This window comes from Tyto alba, unplaced genomic scaffold (genome assembly GCF_018691265.1).
Source record: "Tyto alba isolate M040663 unplaced genomic scaffold, T.alba_DEE_v4.0 Super-Scaffold_18, whole genome shotgun sequence".
NCBI lineage: Eukaryota > Metazoa > Chordata > Aves > Strigiformes > Tytonidae > Tyto > Tyto alba.
In genome coordinates, this window is record NW_024881280.1 from 23,811,044 (window position 1) to 23,833,961 (window position 22,918).

At 42.0% G+C, this 22,918-nt stretch overlaps 1 protein-coding gene across 5 annotated transcripts in view; it reads left to right on the plus strand.

Annotated features, from left to right (window-relative positions):
• TTLL5 (tubulin tyrosine ligase like 5) overlaps positions 1–22,918 on the plus strand; it is a 146,612-nt gene that overhangs the window by 102,024 nt on the left and 21,670 nt on the right. For 4 of the 5 annotated variants that reach the window (XM_042791291.1, XM_033008589.2, XM_033008590.2 and 1 more), the window contains 2 exons: positions 12,383–12,560; positions 20,466–20,686. In XM_042791291.1, the coding sequence (XP_042647225.1) occupies positions 12,383–12,560; positions 20,466–20,686 (399 nt within the window). Of the gene's footprint in view, positions 1–563; positions 653–12,382; positions 12,561–20,465; positions 20,687–22,918 lie in introns of those variants that run through there. The other variant, XM_033008592.2, reaches the window with a different exon arrangement.

A 22,918-nucleotide genomic window follows, 5' to 3' on the forward strand; every position in this document is an offset into this window, starting at 1 on the left:
AGTAGTTTTCTGCAAGTAGGGTATCTCTGGAGGATTCTTAGAAGGAACACTACACACCTGGAAAACTTCTGTCAGTTTTAGCTTGAGAAGGGCATTGCTAAGGATTTGTGTTGCCTTGGTTGAAATAAGCACTTCTGGAAAATATCTTCCATTACCTTTAAGGAAATTGGAGTGAGGGAAAGATAGCACTTTTACAGTACAAATACAGCCATGTTTGGCCATCATGAGTCCTGCAGGTATTCCAAAAAAGCTAGCTGTAAAACAGTTAGCACCACAACCTTGGGATTGCGTTGGTGCCAATGTGCCATGCTGCCCTTAGGATGGCCAAAAGTCTGTATGTCATGGTTTGTGTGTAGTATTTATCTGTGGTCTCTTTATCCGTAGCTTTTTTTTTTTTTTTTTCCTGCAATGTGTGTGATAGGATGGTCTCACCTATGCAGCATATACAGTTACTGGGTCAACTTCTGCAGTAGGTAATGATACATGCTAGTGTTCTCTTTGTCAATATGAGTATATTCCACCACCATACCCTGATTATATTTTATGTAATTGCTTTGTTACAGACTTCAGAAAGTGTGTGCTGACACAGACACAGTCACCTCTTCCTATTCTTTCTCTAACCCATTGTTAAATATTCAGGGAGCCATGGCAGGTGAGTTGATCTTTGTACAGGAGGTGGAGGTAAAAAAATTTTCTCCCTTAACTCCAGCATTACCAGAACTGCAGAAGGAACCTGAGGACAAAAATGTTCTGTTTAACAGGTGGAGGATCACTCTCAAATCCAATCTATTTCTTGTCATACCTTGTTACCTTGTCTAAATCCACTTGAGGGACAAAGAGAGCAGAAACTATGTACGAAATCGAGTTTATAACATGGTGAAGATAAGGATGCTAGAGATGCCTCTTTGGCCAGTATATAAGTTCCACTGGGCTTAGGTGACTGTGTAAGTCTGTCTTCTTTTTATTGGGTAACTCCTTTAGCTTCATTACATTGGAGCTAGATTGATAAATTTCAGTTGCTGAAGGGAAAAGGTCTCCTGAGGACCTTTACTCTGCCCTTGCATCAATGCTTGGGGAGTTATCCAAAACCAAGAGACTGTTAACCACAAGCATACAGCCTCACAGCAAGGACCCAGAGAAGTGACCTTTAGTTCTTGTTTTGTATTTTTTTCTTATTTTATTGTATTTCAGCAGCTAGATGTTATACAGTGATGTTACTGAACAGTAGCAGCAGATGCATCTTCCTGGTGCCATACTGCTACTGTACCTCTTTTACCTGAAGCATTTCTCCTAATATGACTCTTGCCCAGCTAGCTTTCAGGTGGCACTTTCTACAGTCCTTGATTGGGTGAATTTGTACATCTTTGTTCTGGGAGTGTAGAACAGATTCTGACCTTCTCTTTATGTATATAGATCATAAGTGTAGAGGTGTTGCTTCTTTTGTGAAGTTCTGTTATCTGGTTATAATTCGTGGCCTTGAAATTTATAGGGATGATGTCAGGGAACTGTGTACTTTAGCATGCTTTGTCCCCATAGACAGACCATCCAAGCTCTCAGATTTGTCAAGTCTTCTCTAGGAGACAGTCATCAGGTCCTCATCTACCACATAACAAGATAACAGGTGTACTGGATGTCAAGCAAAGTTGACTGCTTTCATGGACTTCAGTGCAAATTTTGTGCAATCTAGAGGCTTGTCGTGTTCTTTAGAGGTTTCTTTGTGTACTCGGCATTTAGTATTTAGACAACAAAACACCTGAAGTTAGGAGCATATGACATCTCTACTTCACAGTCATATGGCACAACTAAAGAAGTAATTTGGGCCTCAAGTGGTATAAGACCTGGACAGCAGAACACTGGGGGAACCCTTCAGGCCCTGTAGTGTAGCACCATCCTGTGCTGTCCTTTGTGAGGCTGATGGTGGGAGAGGCATTTAGCTCTGGGCACAACAGGGTGATTTGAGTACTCTCCCCCATCTCATGAATCCTAACCCTACAAAACTCAACAGCCTGGTTTTTGATTGTTTGTTTGTTTGTTCTTCTCAAGTGCTCTAGATTTCACCAGTTTAGCCCAACTGTGACTTTTCACTTGCCTCTTGAGACTTGAACAAGGGGCCTGAACTGTTTTCTTCATTCCCCATTCTCTTACTCAGTGCGATCCTGCAGCTACTGCTTGAGCACATATAGCAGGGAGCACCACGCTCTGGGAAAGCCTATGCTGGAGGAAACTTAATGGAAAATATTAAGGAGGAAAAAAAATGTGTTTGATGGACTTTTAATATAAAAAGGGAGAAAAAAAAAAAAAAAGAAAAGGGGGAGGGGGAGATTTATTCACTGTAATAGGAACCAAATGTTGGCTGGGACAGCAGCTGCACTCTCACTCTTTCCCTGTAAACTGTGTGAGCGGCTTTTCAAAGGAGGCATTACAGGGTGCAAGACTAACTTATTGGTCCTGACTTAACCCTTGCCTCTCTGGAGAGAGGTATGGAATACGGGTTTCCAGGAGAGATTAGTGACTTTAATTACAGACTCAGTCATAAGCATATTCGAGACAGATAGTGGTGCCAGTTTCCAGGTTTCATCCTCATATGCTACTGCTGCTATCCACCCATGAAATGCAAAAATCTGCTTGAATAAAGCAATAAAAAAAATATATGTCTAGGAATAAATAGAGCCAATTGGTCTTTTCCAGTTTGGTTTTCAATAGACTTGCCTACATTGATAGAGGAAAAGTAGAAGAATGTCAGTACAAGTCAAGTTTTGTGTTGATCCACTTGATCCATGCTAGGATTTTACAGAGGAACTTTTGCAATGAGGAATACCTTTCCTATCTCTGTAAGTGGTACAGTATTGAACCTAAGTTTCTGGTAGTGTGAATTCTGTGGAGTGTGTATATTCACCTCAGAAACTGCCTGGACTAGGACAAGTGATCAAATTTAAGGTGGCTTTTAACATGTTGTCTAAATCCAAAGGACCTATCTTAATCCAAGTGGATCTAGACAGTACAGTGAGGTTAATGTCACTCAGAGTCCACCTGCTCTGTCTGAATTTCATTAATTAATTATTACTTTAAATTTTGGGGGGGTGACACACATGACATGACACGGTTCAGGCAATTGCATGTCAGATTTAAGCAGATAATCTTCCCTGAGGTTTCCTTATGAGACCAGAATGATACCAGGTTTCTGTGTTAGCCTTATTGTATGTCTTGCTGTTAGAATATTTTTGCAGGCTCTGACTGTGTTTGCAGGTGTGGAAATATGTGCAGGAAACATGAAGCCAGAACCACCTTTTACTCAGTAAAGCTCACCCCTATGTTTGCACTAATTGAGGGTGTTTCCACTATGTGATTTTGTTAATCTAGATCACATGGAGGAGATATGCTCAGTTGCCTTCATTGCTTCTCCAGGGACCTGATGAGCCACTCTAGGATGAAGGCATTGAACTTTGCAGTCAGCTGGCTGTTACTTTTCTTCTTGATTTAGCCTTTCTACTAGTGAATTTCAAAACTGACGTGTGTAAGAAAAAAAATACAGTGTTTACCTGCCAAGTATTCCCCAGATCAGAGAGACTGTGACAGTATTTTGTGCCTGGCATGGAGCCAAGGATGCTACTGGGAGCCCAACAAAAATTTGCTCCACTGAAGGGTAAATATTTGATTTCATTTGCTAGGACTGGCAAGTTTAGTGCTCCTGAAAGTAAGAGGTTGGTAATGCCAGCTAGAGCCAGGAATAGCTGAGGTAGATTAGGCCTTGCCTGCAGAAGTTTTCCAGTGCTCCATAATCTCACCCTGCCTTTCCCCTGCTAGACTGTCACAAGGCTATTTTGATGCACCTCTTCTTCTAACCTGCTACACTCATGACCTTGCCTCTATATGAAGACCCAGGACCTAAAATGCACTTAATTCCTGATCTGCAGCAGAACTGAGTAGACACTACGTTGCCTTTGTTATAAGAAAATCTTTTTGCTCCAAACCCCACATTTTTCAATGTCAGAGAAATAGCAGGAGTAATTTTTAGAAGCCAGGGAGCAGGAAATAATATAGTACATGTTGAATAAAGTGAAGGAGCAAGAAGGCAGTGGACTTTCCTTGTACAGTTATTGTGCATGCACATCTGGAGTAATGTGCTCAATTGTGAGCACTTGCCTAGCCCCAAATACTGATAAAGTGGGAAAAGTTCAGAGAAAAGCAATATACAATCAAAGGCTGGGAGGGACTGAGTTAAGGAAAAAGATGAAGGGTGTTAAGCATGCCAAGGCCAGCTAAGCTCAAAGAAGGTATAGCTCTAGTAGTGAAGGTTTAGACCTGAAATAAGAGGAAGGTCATTCAATAAAATAGAGAAAATATAAGTTTAATTTGAAATCTCAGGGAAAATTCTTGATACTGAATATGTACCTGCTTGTGGAGTTGTGCAGCTAAGAGTGCGACACATGAACTCCTCCAGCCACTGAAATATGCGCTAATCTCGCACCACAAGGATGTGAGTTGGATGCTTTTGTTCACATCTTTGTTTCTGAATAAAATTCTTGTAACAACATCAACTCTCTCAGTTGAAAGGGGGAATTGTGAGAATAACAGAGGGGGACTCCTGACATTTGCTAGTAATTATGCACATTAAAATGTCCTGGGATGCTCAAATTGTGCCTCTGGTAGTTATTACAGTTAACCTGTGAATGGATCTGGAAATTCTAGTTAAATCCACAGAACTTTTCATGTTCTTTGCCTAAACCAACTCAGTACCAAGGCTTTTCACATGGACCTTGTACATCTTCTGTTGTCTCATGGCACAAAGATACTGAAGGTAAGAGCCTCTTGTGTAGGTAAAAGTAGCTTGAGCTGCTGGGGAAGTGGGGAGCTGAAGAACTAAGGCTGAAACTGCTAAAAGATGCCTGTATCTGTGCCTCGTCACTAAGAAGGGAAAGTTTTGTTTGATGATCTGGGACAAACTCTCCTACATCTCTGCAACACCTTCACCATGGGAGATTGTATTTGTCACTTTGAACTGAATTTGAACTCAAAACGCAGCTCCACACATTTATTGTGCCAATGCAGCCTTGACAGGATGCTCATTAACTTTAAAAGCTTTTCCTTGGCTTCTCTTGTAGAGCTCAAAAGCAGATTGCAGGCCAGGTGATGGCATCCTCATTTTATACGGGCCAGATGCTTCCTGCCCCTTCCCTGTCTCCAAGTTCTTGCACCATGGTGAGTTCTGGACAGCTCCCTGTGCCTTAGAAGATCTCCAAAATCCCAGGCAGAGCTCTTTTTTAGGAATATTAAAAAAGCTTTGTTTCCCCCTGTTTTTTTGGAAAGCTACATTTCTTTACCTTTGTAACATAGCTGCTGCTGCATATTTTAGGGGCTTGCATGTTCCAGCAATTGGAGCTACAGACCATGCTAAAATGCAGACTTTTGCTGACTAAACTGGACCAAAGTCAGTCTTTCATAGACACTCCTGATAACAGCAGAGGCCAGGAGCAAGCCATTCTCAAAGACCTGTTGCTCTGTTTTTCAATTTTTAATTTATTGCTTTTGAAGCTGAGAGGAGGGAAGGAGGGAGAAAAGACAAAGGCAGGCCTTGAGGCAAGCAGCGCTGTGAGAGGCCCGACAGTCCTGCATCCCAGCCAGGCCCCCAGCGTCCTGGGCTTTGTCCCATTATGTTTATCATTGCTTCATAGCCAGCCCCAATCTAGGGCCTATTGTTAGGGATGGAAGAAGCATGTAGTGTGCCAAAGAAAATGTTCTGTGTTTTTCTGAGTGCCTGCACATAAGTCAGCAGGATGCTGGGAGCTGCCACAGTAGACAGAATCACTGGTTACTATGCCAGCTACTTTCTAGCAGTTGGTGCCCACCGAGGCTTTGTACTGAAAGCTTCCTGGACTTGTCATACCACCTGAATCCCCCGTGGGAAATAAACTGCTGCCCAAGATTGTCTTGCATTCCATGGCAAGGTGGGAGCACTGATTTATAAATGTACTGGGTTCCCTTATTGCCAGCAGTAGCCCTCGTTCATCCTTAGCTCCAGCCTTTACAAGGAAGGATGCAAAATGCTTTCATTGTCAGCTTGTTTCCTTGCTTAAAAAGAGGATAATTCTTTTCTCAGTTTGCTAGACCTCCAGTTATACTGACTCCTGCTGTGATCCTATCAGTTCTCGCAAACTAACCAGGGTTAAACACAGAGGAATATTCTTCAAGAATGCTGAAGCTTCATTTTTACAAGGAATTTGAGGCTAGTTTGCATTACCTTTCAAAGAGATGTAGGCACTTTTTTCAAAAGTTTCAAAAATGCCTGCTCAGTAAGTGATATATGGGGAACACCAGTATACTTCATGAATTGCTATTGTTGCCTGCCACACAGGAGCTGGTATCAAACAAGTGCCCAGCTGTGTGCCATTGGAAGAGGGCTTCAGTTGAAATATAAATGAAGGCCCTATGTGTAATATTTATGATATTTAGAAATCCTTAAATTGGAGGGGGGGGGGGGGGACGGGACATTGGAAACTTTAAACCCAATTTATATCCAAAATATACATTAAGAAATTATATTCCGAATCCCTTCTACTCCTGCATTGCCCTCCCCCCCCCGATTATTTCCTTGTAGTTTCACTTTAGTAAAGATTTTCCTTTGTCCTGTCCTCTGCTGTTGTCTTTTACTGTCCAGTATTAGTCATCCCAGCAGTGGTTGTGTTGTAGTAGACCCTTCACTGTCAGATGTTTGAATGAGTTACTAAGGAATGGTGGATGCTAGGACAAGTGTGGGCTATCATTAGTAGTTACCAGTGTCATTCTTTTAGTACAGACTCGCTGTATGTAACTATGAGATTCTCAATGAGTGGTGTTCTGTGGTAGGCTCTTGTCTATGGCTTCAGTTCTCGGTATTTCCTTCATATCTTTTTGAAGTGGAACAGAAGCCAGCTCTCTCCTTTCTTGTAAGAACTGATAACCACATCCTTTCCGTACGGAGGCTGGATTTCACTGAGACTTTTTTATCCATAGTCTATGAACAAATATATTAGTAGTTAATATTTTAGTACACTAGCATTAGTTCCTAGTACAGATGTAGATAGTTGATTGCATAAGGGTTGCTTACATCAGAGAGGAGCTATTGAATTGGAAAAGAACTAGAGCAGAAAGGGAATTTGGAACCAGAAAACCTGGAGACGAGTGCATGGTGTTCTAGCACTTTTAGGCTGGGTTGTGATCAAAATAGCAAGATTATGTTGAGATCTGTTGAAATTGGTCTCAGCATCAAACCTGTATCTTTTGTGATGTAGAAAGTTGCAGCAGAGAGGTCTTATGCTGTCAGTGAAGAGGAAGAGGGAATTCTGGCCCAGGCTTTATGAAAACTAGTTGAAAGAAAGGAAGACAGTGGGTTTCTTGCCAAAAATACTGAGTAGCCCTAAGAGCTGCTGGAAGGACAGAATCTTGCTTACAAAGGATGGGCCATAATGCCAAGGCTGAGATTTCCTGTACATAGTGAAGGCCTGAATCCTGGCCAGGTCTCTAAACTAAGCAACTCATAAATAATCCTGAGCAAGCTGTGAGAAGATTGCTCACAACCAGCCTGGCTGACAGAATGAGGCCCAATCTCTTCTGGTGGCACAGGCAGGAATTGCTATTTCCCATTTGTGTATGTATGCATCTATGCCTATATCTGTTGTCTGTACATGTAAGCAAATGAATATTCAGTCAATCATTAGTATTCAAGGAATAGTCCTGAATTGAAAACAAGCAGGTCTGTGAGTATTGACTCTATGATCCTCATTTCCATTGAGGGTGTGGGTTTTTTCCTGGTTATTTTTGGTTTTGCCTAAAACAGTGTAAGTTGTGAAAAAGCTTTTCCTTCAGTTTGGGGTATTTATATAGTCTCTCTACCATGTGAACTCTATAGTATCTATGAAGATATGAGGTCCTCTACAGCTTTTTCCCAGCCTTCATTACTGTGCTGAGTCTGTTGTAGCATTCCTTAAGCAGAAGAGCTAACTTCAGGAAGGGTGCAAAGGTGCTGTCATGCTTCAATAAATCATCTGACAGGCAGAGACTGAGAATAGAAGCTGCACCATGATGCATTGCTGTGAGCATGGCAAATAGAGCTGGAGCACATCTCTGGCAGCAGCATGCTGAGTGTCAGTTCTTAAGCCCTGTTCTCCTGTACAAGGGCAATCATTACCTTAGGTGTAGTATCAGCAACTTGATAACATGTTATATGGGAACTTTCCAAAACTGCATGTTTAGAAATTGGACCATCAGTCTTCAGTATTTGTATTTTCATAATAGTTAATCATTTGCCAGATATCTCAAATCAAAATACACGAGGATCAAGGAAATGATACTAAAGTTTTGCCATTCAGTTAGTGGCTCTCACAGTATTACAGACTGCAGTCACTGTACATCATCTCTGTGGCACAAAGCCAGTTTGGCTATCAGCAGGTCCAACTATAGTGGAGTTTTCACTTACATCAGTTTTATCTCCTCCATTTCATCTTGACTTTTATGTTTTAGAACAAATCACTCAATCTTTAGCTTCCCAAGCATTCTTTTGGATCAAAGGATAAGTTTTATGCATTGCAGGTTCTGAGCTGGAGGTAGATATGAGAGAAGTTGGAACACACATTAGTTTCTAGAATTAATCATATAACTTGCATTAATACCTTAGAGTGAATTTTCTAACTTCTGACTGAGACCTGAGGCAGGCTTAGTTTCAGAGTCCTGATGCATAAATAATACTGGTTGAACTTTCACAGACCAGACGGACTATCTGGTTCAGTGTCCTGCTCAGTCAGTAGCCCATGGAAAATTGTGTGGGAAGAGGTGATATTACAGAATGGTGATACTTCTCAATAGTCTCTGGGACTCAGTGATTGTCTGGCCAGGAGGTGGTATCTTTGTATATAGTGTTAGTGGCTCTTGCTTCTGTGAGTTTGTTTAATCATTTTTGAACCCCTTAAATTTTTGGCGTCCTTAGCTTCCCATAGTAAGAAGGCATCCACAGTTTAATTATGTGTTATGAGAAAAACTACCTCCTTTTGTTTGTTTGAACTTGCCTACCTGATGACTTCATTTGGTTTTTCCTATGTCCTGTATCATGAGAGGTGAGTAATTGTTCCCTATTCTCCTTCGTCCCGAAGCTCATGATTTTGTAGGTATTTTTCATATTTCCTTTCAGTTGTCCTTTTTCCAAGCTGAAGAGTCCTTATTTATTTAGTCATTCCTCAATATATAAGCTGTTCTATACCTTTGATCATCCTTACAGCGTTTCTTTGTACTATTTCCAGTTCTACTGTATGCTGTTGAGAAGGGAGGAGAGACAGGGGTTAGAACTATCCTCAGTATGCAAGAGATGGGTGCAATTTTGGTTTACACAGTAGGATAGTAGTGTTCTTGGTTTTGTTTCCTATGCCTTTCCCAATAATTCCTAACACTGAGTTTGCTTTCTGAGAGTATTTTACTGATACTTTAATAGAAAAATCTATCATAGCTATAGTTATAAGGTCTCCTTCCTGAATGGAAATAACTAGTTCGAAATCCTTCACTGCGTAAAACTAGTATTGTGTTTTCCTGTGTACATGACTTTGTAGTTATTAAATTGAATGTCGTCTACCAATTTCATGTCTGATCAGTCAGTAATTTTTCACACTTCTCAGTGACTTTTTTCAGCAGCAAACTTTTTTTTTCTTTCACTCCTTTTTTTCCCCAGATCACTTGTAAATCTTCTAAACAGCAGACTGTAGCACAGATTCTTGTGGGACCCCAGTAGTAATCTCCTTCCATTGTGGAAACTGTCCATTTATTCTAGCTCTGTTTTCGTGTGTTTTGACTAGTTAGGAAATCCATGAGAGGTAATCACTTTACCCTATGTTGGCTTACTTTTCTTAGGAGTATTTTGTGTGAACTTACCAAATTTTCTCAACTGAGTAATTGCTGGTGTGAAAAAGTTACTCGAGGCAAATAGGCAGATACAGTTGTTTGGTTCAAAACAAAGCTACTGAAGATCATATTCTTTCAGTAGCACTGGTAAGGAATTAATCAGGCTGTTACTGAGCACTAGCATAACTTCGATGGAATTCCCAAATGCTCTTCAACTTTCTCCCTGGTGCAGTTGATGTTTGTTTCAAGGGCTGGTCCGCAGTAACCCCCAGCTATCTCCCAAAGGGTGCATCCCAGTCCCAACAGTCCTTTGTGCTTTTCAGCTGTAAGCATGACCTGACTTTACTGTGGAGGTAACAGACACTCCAGCTGCTTCACACAAAGGAAAAGTCCAATGAGCTTTAACATCAGAATGGATGATGGAGTCTATATCTATGCAGTGGAAGGAGCAGATATTACCCTTGGGATGGGAGTTAGCTCCGGGTGACAGCAACCTGCTGATAACCCATGTGGTGAGCTGGTGGGATTGGAGAGGAGACAGCTGGGAATCGTTTCAAAGATTCCTTGTTCTTATTGTGTCCTTTTAAGTTATGGTTTTTGTAGCATCCTGGAGATGGTGCTGGGAGACCAGCAGCGCACATGCATCCATGCATCCAGAGCTGAGCAACTGCAGGTAAAACCACAGTAGTAGAGGATCATGACCCCATTACTGGGGCAGAAGGGGGAAGGCAGGTTCAGGAGGGGGAAGCAGCTCTCCCAAGGTTAACCACAAAGCCAGATTTGAACCTATACAACTTGGGTTTCAAGGCCTGAGTACTGTCAGCAGCATTACAGTTGTCACTTTTCGAAGCACTGGTGAAAGGAGAATAACTGAAGGACTAAGAATCATGTAGCAAAAGAGAGCAGGGAGTGAGAGTCATTTGTCCAGTATTGCAGTGGAGTACAATGGAAGCAAAGGACTGAGGAAGCATGAATGGCATCCCTTGAACAGAGAATTCTAGAGAAGGCTACCTACATCCAGTGGCCCATAAGAGTAAAAGTGGTAGTGGTATTCCAAGCAGGAGGAGGCCCAGAGGACTCAGGGTGAAGATCCTAACAGCTGAATTCCTTTTCCACTGGGTTGTCTCACTCCTCTGTTGGTAAGGAGCTGAGTATGGAGAGCGATCCTTTAGAGTCCTTTAAGTTGTTTTTGAAGGAGAGTACATAGGGCTAGCAGTTGCTTCAGGTCCTGTTTGAAACATCCTTCTGAACATTTCAAGGTCTGCTGTGATGACGAAGCTTGTGAGGGAAGGTGCAACATATTCAAGTGAAGCTGTGACAAGTGCAGAGAATCTAGGTTGTAAGTTTTGACAGACTCCTGAAGCAAGGAGATTGCAGTTAACTCCCTTGCCAAAACCATGACCTACACTCCAAATTGTGGCATGAAATGTAAAAGACACCAAGTATCTTTTACATCCCAGTTACTTATGACATGCATAGGAAATACAAGAGAAGTATGCCCTGGGAATCCAAAGGAAATGTTTGGAAGGAGTGTCTGAGAGAAACATGACAGAAATCAGCATAAACTCGGGAAGCTCAGGCACTGAGGCTGGAAGGTTTTATTATCCAGAGTGTCAGGATTCAGTGGGTCATATGGCATCCTGTCTTATGAGCACAGGATGTGTGTTGCTGGGCCGTTGTAGCCTCTTCGGGACACCTTGTGGTCCTGTCAGTCTGACACCTGCCCTCTGCAAAGCCCCTCAGCCTTGTGTTAGGAGCGTGTTGGTGTTGCCTTCTCACCAAGGCTTACAAACTTCAAAGCAAGCTGGTGAGCTCCTGTCGGCACTTATCATGTTGCAGGCCACAGCTGAACTCCCACTGTATAAGCCTGGGTTGTAAGATTTTCTGCCTCTTTGCAGGAAGCCTTTTCCCGTCTGGGAAGGGCTTGCATTATTCTGATGATAAAAGAGTTGACCCTTTCTTCAGTCCCCCAGATCTTTTGGATTTTAACTGTATGGAGTCAAGGTGTGCCCTAGTTGCAACCTCACCCTACCAGTCCTTTTTCTTCTCTGTGGATATTGTACTGCATGTCTGTCTTCTATTCCACTCTCACTGCAACATGTGTGTGCTTGGTGTAAATGTTGTGTTAGTGTATTAACAAAATCTCTACAAATCCAAATAAATAATTATCTCATTAGTGATAGGAATCCTTAGCTCTTTTTCTGCTGCAACTCTGTCTCTCTTCAATGCTAATAAGCCACAGACATGCTCCAGTTTAGAGTTTTTTCTTCTCTTTTCCTTTGTTCTCCTCAAGTATGGTGTTATGGCTAGTAATATAGTCCCAACCTGGAATTCAAGAAACTCCTTAGCAAAATGGCAGTTGGCACATGTCACCTCTAGCAGGCATTGTACTTTCTGGAGCCACTTAATACAAATTCATAGCTGGTTAATTATTAAGGGATTTTTAGGAAACATCAGTGCCTTGTAAGCAGGAGTCCTCATATGCAGAGTGGTGAAAACGTGATGACTCTTCTTTTCTCAGGGCTCCAGAGAGTCATCGTTTTGCCTGGGAAGGAGAGATGGAGAACAGTGTGTACAACAAGGTGATGCAGAGGCCGCTAACACATCCCAACTATCAGCTCCATTTTGCTGTGCAGCAACTTCAGCAGCAGAAACTTCAGTCACGACAGCTGTTGGAGCAAAGCCAAGCCCGGCACCAGGTAACTAAGAAAATTCTTGCCTGGGATATAGCAGTGCTGACTGAGTCTTAGATATGCAGAACCCAGAGACAGTACATATGGCACAGCCTTTGTGAAGGAAATAGCTCCTCAAGTGGCTTGCAACAAAACTAATATTACCTGCAGTGATTTTGATAGCATCTTGATGCTGTAGTTCCCAGTGGCTTCTTCCACTGCATTGGCATCCTCTTCCATTTGGCTACTGACATGCTGCTTGCTTTTCTGCACCAATTCAGTGCATCCCCTTTAGCCCCTCAGCCTTAGAACTGTCTACAGTCTCCACAGTTCTTTGTCACTTAATCTCATCACTGGTGATAGGTTCCTGCTTTGACTTGAGTTCTTAGGTAGTGCTTCAAGCTGGGTCACTGTTGTATTTCAGTGTTTCTAAACACAGCGTCTTGAAATTGTGTTGGCAACTGTGTCCTCTGTGGCAGACAGACCCCATCAAGGCTTCATCTTGACTAAATTCTTCTCCTCCTGGATGTCTTCTCATATGATGCAGTTATCAAAAAAACAGGATGTTAAGGGGACTCAAAAATTATTTAGGAGAATCTTCATTCTTTTGAAGAAATGTATTAATTTCTTTTAAGAGCCTTGATTGTGCAGGAGGCATGGCCACTGACCCTGATGCCAGATGCATGTTTTCTCTGCAACCCTGAAAATCTTCTCCAGGCCTCTGACACTTTTTGTTATTACCACATTTAAGATCTTTTTTTACTGCTTTGCATTAAACTATCTGACGGATACATGACTTCTTTGTTACAATTGCAAGGAGAAAAGATGGGCTTAGTGTCCAAGAGCTACATGAAATATGAAAAAGGGTTTGTATTATTGATATTCTAGATGACACCCAGATGCCAAGGGTGGACATCTGTAACAGCATTTTCATTCTGTGATGGGAATCTTCCAAGGTTACGATGGCTGATGCTCATTACCTTTCTTTGTTAACATGGAGAGAGAGGTGTGTTCTCTCTTTTGAGTGATGCCCAAAAAGCTTCCTTGCGAAAGAGAAGGAAGTCTTTGAGTGAATAAACCTTCACTCAAAAGAGATTGGTCTCCATCAGAAAGGAGCTATTTGCTAGGCATTCTGGCAGGACTGAACTTGAACAAAACCTTGAACAGAGCTAGCATGCGGAGGTCTAAACACCCACTCTCCCTCCTCTGAAGCAGATGAGTCACTAGTCAGGGTCCTCGAGAATAGGTTATAGGCAAATTGCCCTGGTCCTTTTCTGGGAGCCCTTCTGCCTTTGCTCCTTGCATTCCTCCTTTAAAGGCACTCACTTAGCCATGCAGTTTCCATCCCCAAATTCCCTCACCTACAGTCGTCTTGCTCCCGCTCTGAGCAGGAGGTCTTCCTTTCATCTCCATCCAAGGGGCTCTGGGTGGGCAGCTGTGGCTGCAAATGAGCTCAGGAAAGGGCTGTAAGCTGGCTTGTGCCTGTGAGGAGGCTGGAGCTGGCCATGGGGCCTGGCTGAGCCCTCTTCTAATTGCTGACATTGAGCTGATGTTATTCTTGGCCTGGGGCAGAGCCATTACTCAGGAGTTTCTGTTAAAGTGATTCTTTGTTAAACCTCCTCTCACCCCCACAACGTCCCCCTCCTTTCTCTCCCTCCCTTCTCCTTCTGAGCCAAGCAGTTTGGAGTTGCAGTACTGAGGCCATTGCCATGCCGCAGGGCTCAGGCTGCACTGAAGTTGTCGTTAATGAAGAAAAGTATTTGCTGAACATGGGGTCTTTCAGACTTTCTGTAGTGAAAACCACATCTTAATAAAATTATTGTCTCTTGGACACTTCCTCTCCCACTAGACATTGTATGGAGCCAGCCAGACCGCCTCTTCCAGTCACAGTTGCACTGATCCTCTGATGCCCCTCCCAGTCACTGTACTACCCTCATCTTTATCTGTTTATCCTCTGCTCCCTCTCTATTTTCCTGTCACTGACCTCTTCCTTCTGCTAGTTAGCTTCTCAGACTTCAATCCTTTGACTTGGCCTTTCCAAGAACTGCCCTCTCTTTTCTGCTGGTTACACTCTCCCTGCCCTACATCTCCTTCCCACTCACACTGCTTTGACCTCCATCCCATCTTTTCCTGCTGGACATCATTTGTCCTCTCTTTTACCTGACAGTTGATGTAGCTTATCCTAGCCTGCATGGCTTTACCACATTTCCTAGTCAGTGTCACCTAAGCCACCTATCTCCCATTGCCAGCTCCTTCCCTTCTGTTCCTTCCCACATATTGAGATCTGCTTCATCCTCTGCTGTCTTGCCTGCTACATTCAAGTTTCTCAGCCTCTTCTCAATAAAGAAATGCGTCCCCAGAACCAGAAGGCCTGTGACTTGAAAGAGTGTCATGATCTCTCTACTTTGGGGAATGCATGTTGCATATCTCCAAGCCTGTTTCATCTGATTGTTCAAGTTCTTATTACAGTGGGAAGGCAGGCTAGTCATTTGTCAGTAGCTGAAGTGTATTTATTGATATATCAAAGGCACACTCTGAGTATGGCATGACCACACAACATGACTAGATGCCAGTCTTTCCTTCTCTCTGTGACAAATGGACGAGTCGTATGTACATGGATAGCATGTGAACAAGTAACAGAAACACCATGATTAATAACACAGGTAAATGCTTCTGCCTGTACGTTAAGCAGTTCGGTACATTGGAGATGAGATGGATGCGTTGGAAGGCATGGAATTTCCTAGTCAAGTATTTGTGTAATAGGAATACCCCCATCTGCCGCACAGTGGATGTATCTTATCATGAAGGTTCACTGCGTACTTCTCTGTGGCAGAACCCACTCTTGGTTGAGCACTTTCCAGACACTTAATGATGATTTCTCCTCCGGGCATTTAACAATTTGCAGAGTAGCAAGTACTGTGTAGGTGGAGGCAGAAGAATAATAACCAACAATTTTCTCTCATTGTATGTGGAAATTAGTTCACGCAGTGTAGTATGGTGGAAGTAGATCTTTGATGCCAGAATAGGTACTTCATTCCCTGGACAAAAAGAAAAACACCAAACTGACTGGATGAGAATCTAACAAACAAATGGATGCAGTGATAGGGCCCAGGAACAGAGACAATACAGAGCCTGAGAGAAGAGAAAAAAATAGAAAGAGGCAGAGTTTGAAAGTGGAGACAAGAAGCTTAAATCTGATATCAACAAAATCAAGGAACAAGAATTAAAAAATCAAACCAAAAGATAAGAAATACAGGCTTAAAGCAGTATTATTTTAATGTTTAAAGGAGACTTCATGTGACACATTATGACCTAGATGTTAGTATCACTGCTGCAGTTGGCAAGGCAGTTAATATACCATCATTGTTTATTCTCTAATTGTTTCCTGTACTGGAAAGATGCCATTAGCTGTTAGGGAGGTTCCTCCTTCTCTGTGTGGCTATGTTCTGTCTGCTTAGCCTAGTATCTACTGGGTTTAGAATTTTATGCCAAACATTTCACATGGGAAAAAAGCTAAATTAAAACAAGAAAAGTACAGTCATATAGTGGAATGATCCCCATCAATCCTCCTTATATGAAAAAAGCTCATGTTAAACAAGACATAAATCATGTTAGTGAGTTGTGTGGTCAGTTATGATCACATTTTCAATCAGAATTTTAAGTAGATTTTATGCTATAAAATGTTGGGCTAACTTAATCTTACTTAAATAATTCTCCTCTCAATCTCTGAAATATTCCTCATTTTATGAAGTTCAGCAAAACTTTTTTCTTTTAATGTGTGAGACTGTCTTCTGAATTCCCTACAGTTTATTTAGATCTCACTGGGAATGTTGAGTATTCAGAATAATATTGCTAGTATTTCTAGAACTACATTATTCCTGCCTGAGGACACAGGGCCTCTTTGAATGCGGCCTTAAACATCATTAAGCTGTTTTCTAAACTATTATATATTGGACTTCTGTCAGATTTGCAGTCTCTCTTCCCTTCAGTCTCTTGTTCATGCTTGTTTTGCAGCTTTCTCCCTCAGATTGTTTTCTCACTAAATGTGCTAACTGCCATTTTTCCTATTTGAGTCTTGTGATACTGATGAGTCAAAGTCTAAGTAAAGCAGAACAACTGTTCTGAAAGCAGTAGTCTGTGCTGATTTATACCAGCTGAATTTTTGTCCCCATGTTTCTGATCCTGTCACTATTACTAGAATTATGGTAACGCCCAGATGTATTAAGTATCTTTCCAATAAAACAATATGGCCCAATCCTTGCCTCAGAGAGCTCCCAAGTACCAGAAGAGAGACAAAGGAGAAGGCACCAAGTCAATTTATTGTAGTATATTTTAGTCTCATTTGGAAAAATTGACTAAGGAAGACCATGCTTCAGGACAGTCTGTGCATACCATGAATTTGCTCTTTAAATTTCTTGATGACCCCAAGATGCTTCTCTTACTGCAGTTTAACACTATGGCAGTTAATAGTAGGTTTTGAGCCTATTCTTTATTGCCACTTCATAAATTTTCAACTCAACTGATTGTTGCATCCGAAATGATCTAACTGAATGCATTAATATTTGTTCAAAAGAATCTCCACTAAACAATTTATATGACTCCAAAGGTCTTTCAAGCCTTTTAATTCTCTGTTTTTTGTAAAGTCATCTGAAATGTAGTTGCTCCTCTAAAACTGGTGGGTTCTATTTTGTTGGGTTTGCCTTTTTTTTGTAAACTTAAATCCTCATCATTGTTTATTGCTTATAAACATTTCAGTTTCCAGCACTAGTGATTTGGAACTAGCTGCACAGATCTTTATGCAATACATGTGTGTGTGCATCTGTCTGTGAGTTTTCGTATGCTGCTGAGTCTCATCATTTTCAGACTTGCTGATCCAATTTAAACTGAATGACTATGGGATAGAAAACTCAAAGCTATGTTTCATATAAATTTCATGAAAATAAAAAGCTATATATTTGGAAAGGGGAGTCAACTACTGTTCCCATTAAGGGAAAGGCTGTAGCATGAGGCCACTCCTAATTAGGCAGCAAAAAATCAACACAAGAATGCCCCAGACCCATGAATGGGGGCATAATTTGGGGCATGCTTTATATTAGATACTGTAAGATTCAGCCCCAAGACAGATTCACAGGAAATGAGCTTCATTACCTCCTCTGGTCACAGAATGAACATGTTTTTGCTTGCAACATTTGTTCCATTACTGTGCTAGGGATGGGTGTTAGATACAGGGATGGTAAATGCCAGGAACATTCTTTCTGTTTTTGAAGATCATTAATGTATCTGCTTTTCTTCAAAGTACTACACTACCTCCCTGCTTTTAATCATGAGCAGCCTGAGCTCAGCTGCTACTGGCTAATACTCTTAGATGTGCATCATCCTTACTGACAAGCTGTACATGTTGAGATTTTCTAATTAAGAAATACTATTTTTGTACAGATAACACTTTGTGTATGATGTTCGTGTGTAGATGTGGAAGCAAAGAGAGGTGCGATCTAATGAGGCAAATATGGGATTGGGAGTCAGGATCTTCTCTGAGCTCTCAACCTAGCTTTTCATATTGCTTCAGTCTATGGCTTAGGGAAACTCACTTTCTCTGTCAGGGCTAACATTCTTCATGTGCAAGACAGGGTTAATGCTGTCCTTCCTCCCCACAGAATTATGCAAGAGAATTAATGAGCTAATGCTTTACTTGATTTTTAGCTAAAAAGTCTCATAGTATTTTAAGTATTTTTCAGATTTGTAACCCCAAGGACTTGTCAGGTAAGCAGATGCCTCCTCAACATCAAGTTAAATCTGCCAGCCTAGAAAGTGTGGTTCAAAGTTTTTTACTTGAAACAGCAATAGTTGTAGGGTGCTACCTGCTTCAGGACAGCCTCCGTCAGGGTTTGTCTCGGCTTCTGCTCTCCCTAGACCCTGAGCCTTCAGAATCCTGAGTGATGAGGTCTGTCTCCTACTTTTTAGATATGCTGAAATCTCTTCCCAACCCTTCCTTTGTGTGGTCAGACTCTGCTCTCCCCAGCTGCCCTCTTTATTTGCACAGTAGCTTCTCCTGGTTTCCTGTCCTGTCCCCATGGAGTTCACAGCAGGGCAGTATGCTTTGTAGCTGAATCCAGAAGCCATGGTCCGTGTCAACTTCCAGTCTCCCCATCCTTGCCTGGAAGGCAGCCAAAATCTCAGCACAGCATGGAGACAAAGGCCTTTTTGGAAGTTTGTTACCCTCTAGAAAACCATCCATGACCTTTCCTTAGGCAGGTCTCAGCCCAGCTTGTGCTGATCAGACTTTGTTAGAACATCCATGCTTGCTCTTTCTTCAGAGTCATGGACCTCCTTGTCAGTGCATGTTAACACAGGGAAGAGGTTAGGACTGCATGTTTTGTGGACTCCAGGATCTTAGTGATTTTAATAACAAAAAAAAAGAACTTACAGGAAGCACGCATAATATCAAACAGCACAATGAAATGTCACCCCTGAATAAGAAGAGACTGTAGTGATTTGAAGGTCTCCATCCCAACCCCACGATGTGTCAGACTCTAAGATGCAACCAACTAAACCGAGTTCCGTTTTAGTTTGTTTTGCTGGGGAGAGGTGGGCAATTTTCCAGACTTCTGCATTTGTACCAGGTACTTATTCAAAATCTGAGAGCTGTGAAACATTCAAAATCTGAAAGGTAGAGCTTCAGGGAAGGGAGAGGTTAAGAAGGATTGGGAACTCAAGGACATCTTGTCAGTGAGCTCTAGTTAGGAAACAGGCCTGTTTTGGCTCCTGCACTTCCTTTTCTCCCTAGAGCTCTGACTGTCAGAAACGCCTTCCCACACACCACTGCCCTGCCATTTGCCAGAGAATTGCGGGGGAGAGGGGCTTTTCCTGTCTGTGTGCTGAGACAAAGCCAGCCCTCAGACTGTGGTTTTCTCTGGAGCCTGGAGCCCACTCGCTGTGGCTTTGTGTGTTTTTCACCAGAGAAGAAACTGAGGACAATTGCAGTGAAGAGCACTGCTCCCAGGGTCACGCTGAGGTGACTGGCAAATGCTCAGCTATTCCCCTCACCTCCTATCACTGACCTCTGGCTGCCAAACTAAACGGTTACGGTATTGCCTCTCTGCCCTGGGAATCTGACTGACTTCGAGGAAAGACAAGGCAGAACTCCCAGCAGGTTGCTCCTTTCTGAAAAGAGTTGAGCAGTTTGCAGAGGTTCCATAGGGAACCATTCCCCCCTCCCTGGTTTGCCAGTCCACTGCACAGTTCTCCAGTGTCTCATAACATGCGGATTCTTTTGTTCCCTGTGACAAATCTCTAGCACACTTACTCTCCCACCTGCTGTAGGAAAATAAATATTTTCTGTTCCCTGGTATTACTGGGGATTTCCTTTTTGTCAGCTGCTGACCTAAAGTCCCTTTTTCAGAGAAGGTAACCTAGACCCTTTCTGTTATTCCAAGCACCTATAGAGTTAGACTGAAGAATTGGAATTGTAATATCTTCCCCATAACCTTTTTCTTCCCTAGGACTGTGTCTCAATCCCACCTCCCACACAAAGAATAATTTAGCAAGATAAATGCAGAAAGTCAGTCAAAGCAATAAAAGCTTTACTTCTTTGTGGATGGGAGCCTCAGTGCAAGATTAGATTGAGGATAGGATCTCTTGTTTTCTAATCCAGAATAGTATCGTTCTGTGGCAGTAATAAGCTTGTCTGCCTTCCTAGAATCTAGTCTCAGCTTCCAAGGGTATAAAATTCAGCTCTGAAAACTACTTCACTGACCTGACCACTTAACACTTCTTTTTATGTGTGGGACTGTCTCTGGAGCCCTGGGGTTGCCTTCACCGATCAGATATTATCCCTCACAAAAATGTCACCCGCCTCCATCAGCTCTCTTGGCAATATTCAGAGAGGTAATCACCAATTACTGTGGTATTTTTGTTCTGTTTTTTCTTTACCAGGCTTTCTTTGCCAACTCCTCACACTCCAACACCAGCCATATAGCTATGCCAGCTGGCTCTGATGCCCGCAAGACATCAAGTGCCACTTCTAGTATCCAGAAGGCAGCCAGTTTGCACAAAGTGATGCCATCCCAGAGTACGCCTTCTCAACTGGTTCCAAAGCCTCCAGCAAACCACAGGCAGGCAGTGGTCAGAAAGGTTTCAGCCCAGAGGATTTCCAAGTAAGTTTCATCTCTTCCCATCCACAACAAAGAGTTGGCACTGGTTCCCCCAAAAAGGAATATCGGAGAAGAACCTGTCTACATGTGACTGACATTGATCTTTTTGGTTGTCCTGTCCAAGATAAATCTCAAAATAACCAGAGCTGTGTATTCTGAAATAGGTGTGCGCTATGTTGCAGTTTCATGTTTCATAATAGTAAGGCAGCTAAGACTGCAACATCATACAAACATAAGGACATGGAAACTGCCAGATTAAATCAGAGAAGTATCTGATCCAGGGTGAAATTCAGTTACCTAAGTACAGGTTGCTAGTGACATTTTGGATGCCCAGGTCTATTCCACCTGAACTCCAGTTGCTGTTCCAGATGAGCACAAGTCTTCTATAGATCTTGTGTTGTATCTGCCAGTCCCATGCAGATGTCTCAGATAACTTGAGAGTACCATGTATGGTACTGTGTTTAGGCACTTGAGTCACTCCCTCCATGTTTAATCTTTGAGGAGGGATAGAATCTGGTGGATCAGAAGAGGCTGCCAAAAAAAAAAAAAAAAAAAACGAATACAATATACTTAACAAGCTAATCTGTATTTGAGCCATAAATTTAACACACAATGATTGACTTCTGCCTTCAAGCACAAGTGTTTACTTAAAGTATTTATATTGTACCTAATGTAGCGATAGCTTTCCTCATTATCTGTAGAAATCCTTTTAACTTTTACTAAGCTTTTAGTTATATAGTGCTTGCCACTCTAAGGTAGATGGATTTGATGTGTGTTATCTTTAAAAACAAACAAAAATATTCACCATGAAATGTTGTTGACTGATTATAAGTTTCCTTCCTTTCCATTTCTTGGTGTGTCTTCTCTTTTGTGCATTATGAGAGAATGCAGCAAGATTTCTGGGTTTTCTTCTTATCCTTTACCTTTCTTGGTAGCTTCCTCAGCTCTCTGTTTATCTCCTCTTAAATGACAGGACTGCTTTAGACTAAATCCTTCATGAAGTTTTTCCTCATATATCCTCAGACTTGTTTCATCCCTGAATACTGAAGGGCAAAAATTGTATTCATAACTTCCTCCCTTATACTCACTCTACAGCCAGAAGAGTTGTAAAGCTTTCCGAGCAGGTTCCTATGAGGTTTCCTGATTCTGTGTTCCCTTCCTGTTTAAAGAGAGAAGTTTTAGTGAAAGATTACTGATGAAATACACCTTATGAAGATGCTAGGGCACTGTCAGTGTGTGTGTATCAAATCTAGAACTGCAAGTTGTATTTAAGGAGCTTGGATAAAACTGCTTTGGGAAAGCTTGTGTATTTCCTGCCCATACTCTTGCTCTTAAGAGACAGCACACTGAATTAATCTCCCAAAACTATTTAAAAAGAAAACAAAATGTTAGTAGACATTGTCAACTCAGCAAATGCAGATGAGAGCATCAGGTCTGGCAGGTATATGCTGGTGGGTTTGCTATCTGATTTCTTTCATGTTAGGTAGCTCATGTTAGTACAGGTGATAGGCTATGTCAGTGGGTTTCTCTGCTGGGCAGCAGGGATGTGTATTTGAAGATGCCGGTGTGCTGTGCTCACTTCTTGGCAGAGGAAATGTTTACCCTTGTGAGATGGAATTGCAGCTCCTTGGACAGACTTGAGTTTGCTGCATTTTTGTGGTTTCTGCTCTGTGACAGGCAGGAGTGTGGGAAAACCGGAAAAAGTTCAGCACCAAAAATGCACAGAAGGGGGAAAAAAAGCAAAAGATTCCTTCAGAATTTCAGAAAACTAATCCAAGTATTGAAGGCTGCAAGGAGCCACTCCGGAAATACTTTCCAAGTTGCCTTTCAGTCTCCAGTACAAGACTCCAAACCCATTCTTGCCATTCATGGGATCTTGCAGTAACATTTTTTTCGCTTACATGGAAAACAGCAGTGCCCAGCTATATTTCCAGCATACTGAGTGCCGATCGTTTAAAAACTGCTATGTCTCAGTCTAATTTATTCCATTTATTGTTGTCAGGAAAAGTCCAGAGATGCATTGACAGAGAACAGTGAATGGAGAGAAGCCTCTGTATCAAAGGAATATAGATTAGAGAATAAATAGTTTAGAGAACAAAAAGATGTCTTGCATGCTTTAGCCTGTTCTTTACACTTCCTGGTTATTCTGTACAAGGTATTCTTGGACACTGAGTGTAGTCTGCTTTCAAAAAACTCCAGTGGCAGAAACCCTACCATCTATACAACCTTATTATC